Source organism: Diadema antillarum, unplaced genomic scaffold, assembly GCF_040938485.1.
Source record: "Diadema antillarum isolate AM-2024a unplaced genomic scaffold, OU_Dant_1.0 seq00000126_RagTag, whole genome shotgun sequence".
NCBI classification, from domain to species: domain Eukaryota; kingdom Metazoa; phylum Echinodermata; class Echinoidea; order Diadematoida; family Diadematidae; genus Diadema; species Diadema antillarum.
The window spans coordinates 651,497-656,230 of NW_027271205.1; the positions used below are offsets into that span (position 1 = coordinate 651,497).

Genomic DNA, 4,734 nt, shown 5'->3' on the forward strand with positions numbered 1-4,734 from the left:
CTATATATTCCAAGCTGGCAATAAGTATGTGTTGTGAAATGCACAGTACAAATTTAATGGCGAAGTATCATGATGAAACGAACTTCTGTCATATTATGCATAACTATGCCACCCAAAAGATGATATACGCTATTTTGTTGGCGATTGCTGTGAGAAATTAATCCAAAAGCAGTTTATTACTGCGGAAATGTGTGTCGATGAGACTGCGTGAACACCAACTGAATATTGAATTCACGAATGATTCCGGAAACGCTGTGTACACTTGTTTTATTACATTGTTAACTACAAATATCAATACAGTGTTTGTACCAGTTATGTACGTTGAGTACGGGTCCCGTTTTCCACAACTTTTTCTTCTTCAAGTACACTCCTACTCGTTACAGAAAAACTTTCACTGATAGTCTCATTAGATTTCGAAAAAGACAATTTAAGCTACACCATAAGTTTTCCAATGTTCCTTTTGTTTCCTTTCAAAACTTTCAGTTCAAATTTGTAGTAATGGAGTGAAATGACAGTAATCGTTATTTGACCTACATTATTTTATTCCTTTCACACACCAGTCTTGACACCTACAACCACATACGTCGATAATTCGTATAAGCAATTGGAAGATGATTTTGAGTTTTGTCAATAAATGTGAAATTAAACAAATTTATTAGATTCTGTTTCAATTGGGTTCTTCGCATACGATGAGTTACGTAATCATAATGACTAATTTCATCGGTTTAGCCTCCGGATCCCTTGATTATCTTCCTGTTCCCTCCTCTTTCTCTCTCTTTAAGACCATTTGCTATTTTGGCCTCCATTCGATTTATTTGATAGAACAAGGTCACGCAATCAATATAATTCTCATCAGTTTAAAAGAAAACACAGCTAGCCTCCAGATGTGGATAATTTTGTAAAGGGATTCATCTTAATTAGTCGTAGTACTGATACAGTGTAGCTTCTTCATTTCAAAATGTCACTTCTTATACAATATGTCCCTCTATCGATTACATCATCTTTGGCAAGACAGACGCATTTGTCACGAAAGGATCATTTTAGTTACAATTGTGAGAATATATCTCCACTTTTCAAACTCAACATAATCTATTATGCGTTCAGCAATTTACAATGTAAATTATTGTGTGCATGGATTAGTGAAATCATTATGGTGATGATGGGCGAGTATCTTCTACCGGGCTGGATTTCTTTGTACACTGTACATGTATTTCTATTTTTTTCATAATTTTTCTTGTAACGCAGTCCGTGGATATGCTTCAAGCCGCCAGCTCTAGGTATGTTTTGGCATTTAAATAATTTGACAACTCAATCAATTTAATCAGACCCATTTTTATTTTCACCAGCATTATCACATAAACTGATACAAAACCCTATGATTCATTTTAGCCGTTTAGTTACATTTGCTATCATAACATGAATTTCGGCTCAATAGCTGCCAGGAGTAATTTGAAAGAGTTCCTACTATTCACAATGTAATACAAAATGAACATCATGTCATGGAATGTGTGAAAATTAATCAATTGTAGCGGCGCACATAAATGGACACAACCATGCGAATGACAAAGGCGGAACTCAAAATGAAGAGAAATATGTATGGAACAGAATCTGTAGACGAACTTACGGCTGAAATTATTGTATCCGTAGACTAACTGAATGTTGTGCGTGAGTCGAGTTTCGAGTCTTCTTTAAAATAAAATCAGTGCATCCGCCGCCCTCGGCACAGATCTTTAGCGTGAGCCTTGGGTGTGTAATACTTACGTCATCGCTGCCCGAGCTTTTTGCTGTCAAACGACTTGTATTGACTGCTTTCTGGCTCAGGCACAGGGTCAAACACCATTTGAGATTTGTGTCTCATCCGGTTAGTCCTGTCTACACCCAGGATTTAGGTCTTTTGCTGGATCGAGAACTTTTAAAAACGTCGTCTATCGTTAAATGAATTTCCTAGCGTTTCAGCCGACGGTGATATCGTGCGAGCAATGTTTGCAAACATTTGACATGGAATAACATTCGGTGGCGAGTGCTCTTTTCTGAACTCGCATCAACAGCCAGATGCCGCACACAAGCGAGTGAAGATGAAAGCCAACATTTTGCGTTTTAGCTCACGGTCATTGGGTCTTATGATGGAACTAAGAAGAATGGGAGGATTGATTTAGAATTGACTGCCTCAAAAAGAGACCGTGGAAAATCACTTTGCAACGCGGACAGATGGTGTGATATTTCTTGCTTTTGTTGACTACATCTCCGCTTTTTCCATCAAAGCGGTGTATTTTTTTAATCTTTATTTTTACATCTCGTGTGATTTCATGGTGTCCATTTTCAACGAAATGCCATGGCGTCTCTCAGAAAAGTATACCAGAATTTGAACTGTCCTCTATGTACGGACATCTTTGAGGAAGCAACACTTCTGAATTGTGGACACACTTTCTGTCGCAAGTGTTTGGTCAAATACGACGAATTTCACCCCGATTGCAATGACATGCTGTGCCCGCTCTGCCAGGAGCCAACGCCGCTCACGGAGCAGAGAGTTGGAGGGTTGTCTTCCAACGCGACGCTCAGGGGTGTGGTAGGCGACTGCAAGAGCCTCTCGGTGACGCAGAATTCCAGACGCCGTCTTCACCAAACGTGCAACCTGTGCAAGATCAGCAACGAACGCTCTTCAACATCAAGATCGAACTCGTCTATGGTTACAGAACAACCTGAGGCTGTGTCGTTCTGCTACGACTGCGACGGCTACCTGTGCGAAAGCTGCTACTCCGGCCACACACGGATGGTGTCCTTGTTTGGGGATCATCGAATTGTGCCTATCGAAGAGATGGTGGATGATGCATCCGACGATGAGTTTCCGATGATGTGTGGAGAGCACAAGACGGAACAATTGGGCTTCTATTGCCAGGACTGTGAAGACATCGCTTGTCCTAAATGCAAAGCAGCAAAACATGGCAGTCACGACCATGCCGTTAAGGATCTCGCGCAATATGAGCACGAGACGAGACAGAAAATCGACATGCTAGTGATGCGGAGTTCAGTTCGCACGGCCAAGATAAGCAAACACATTAGTGATATCGAGCAGGAAAGAAGGTACGTACGGAGTGTGGTAGCTAGAATCAATGCTGAAATCAAGCACTCATACGAGGAAAAAAGGCGCAGACTGGAGGAAAATCGAGCTCGAATATTGAAGGAGGTGTCCAGAGTCGAGACGATATACAACGGCAGACTCAGCGAGCTGCAAGTGGTCGCTGCTAAACTCTCCAGGAGAATATCCGTTTCTAATGAATTGATATCAAAGGGGAAACGAAAGTTACTTCGAGGTGAAAGTCGTGTTGCACATGGTCACCTTTATCAAGAACTCGACCAGGTGCTGAGCGAGGAGATAGATATGGCAGCTCCTGGTCGATTACGAGATGTGACGAGCAAGACTTGTTTTGTGCCTGCCCCCAGGGATTCCCTTGATCTTGGTCAGATTGGTGCCCATGTCACTGGCTGGACTGTGGACAACGAATTCGACATACCCGGAGACGATGCCATGAATGGACTGGCAAGAATGGACTACGATAAGGTCGCAATATCTTACTACAACGGGGGAGTAGACTCTTTCGACGTTCTAACAGGTCATCGAACGATGTTGATCGATACCGATGATCGAGGTACACACGACGTCGCCTTCCTCAGTGATGGTAGATTCGTTGTTACAAACACTCGTCGAGTATTGAGGCTGTTCAACGCTGATAAGTCTCCGACGGAGACTCGTTACGACACTCCTTCGGACGCAACTGGCCTAACCATGCTCGCCGTCGACCACGACGACAATATTCTTCTTTCCTACTGGGAACTGAAGAAAATCTACGTGTTTTCGTCAGCAGGAGGACGACCGCTAAGGATCGTCGAGACCGACAGGGAACCTCGGCAAGTCCATCCGACGACAACAGGCGTCATCGTCACGCAGAGATTGAGCAACGTTTCGCTGATCGATGAAAGCGGTGGCATCGTGTGGTCGGTGACGAAACGTAAGGGATATCTGTATCCGGCGATCAGCGATGGAGACCAGCTCTACATAGCGTGCGTGCGACCTACGGAAGGCACTCTTTCTATTGAGCATTACACATTGGGTGGAAAACATCTCGGAACCGTCGTAAAGAATGTGAGGATCAAGACACCGTCAAGACACTGGTACTACATGACTTTCCTCTCGCCATCCTGCATTGCCTTTTGTACAGCCGGACGCATCTACGTCATCCGAAAATCATTGACCAGAACCAAGATTCTTTCCGACATTGTCTCTCCCAGGCGTATTGAGGTAGACACTGGGGTGAAAATTTGCAAGACTTTGTGATTATAACAAGAGGCTGCCACCACAAGCTGTAATCAACTTGCGGTTATACATAGGAGCATTTTCTTTCTTCGTCCATAGAGCCGACAGAGTGTTGACACTCAATGTAAAATAGCGCTGAGATGATAGTCTGTTACTGACTTTGCTGCTGTCGAGCTCCTAGATTGGTCACAAACATTTATTAGCATATAAGAACTGTGCATCCTTGTTGCGTAATATATAGCACTTCGACATTCTGATTCTGATAAACGGTTGATAATACTCTTGATAATAGTACATTGTATGCAACTAGAGCCTATTGGAGTATCATGCATGCCATACTCTGAAAAAATAGGCCTACATGTCATGATAAGATTTGTACCGCTACGCGCTGACTGTTTTAGCGATACGATACGAGGACATCT

At 43.0% G+C, this 4,734-nt stretch overlaps 1 protein-coding gene across 1 annotated transcript; it reads left to right on the forward strand.

Annotated features, from left to right (window-relative positions):
* Positions 1 to 2,332: 2,332 nt before the first annotated feature.
* Positions 2,333 to 4,333, forward strand: LOC139727333 (uncharacterized). The gene has a single exon (XM_071638289.1). It carries the CDS (start codon positions 2,333 to 2,335, stop codon positions 4,331 to 4,333), a length of 2,001 nt encoding a protein of 666 aa, XP_071494390.1.
* The last annotated feature ends 401 nt before the right edge of the window (positions 4,334 to 4,734 follow it).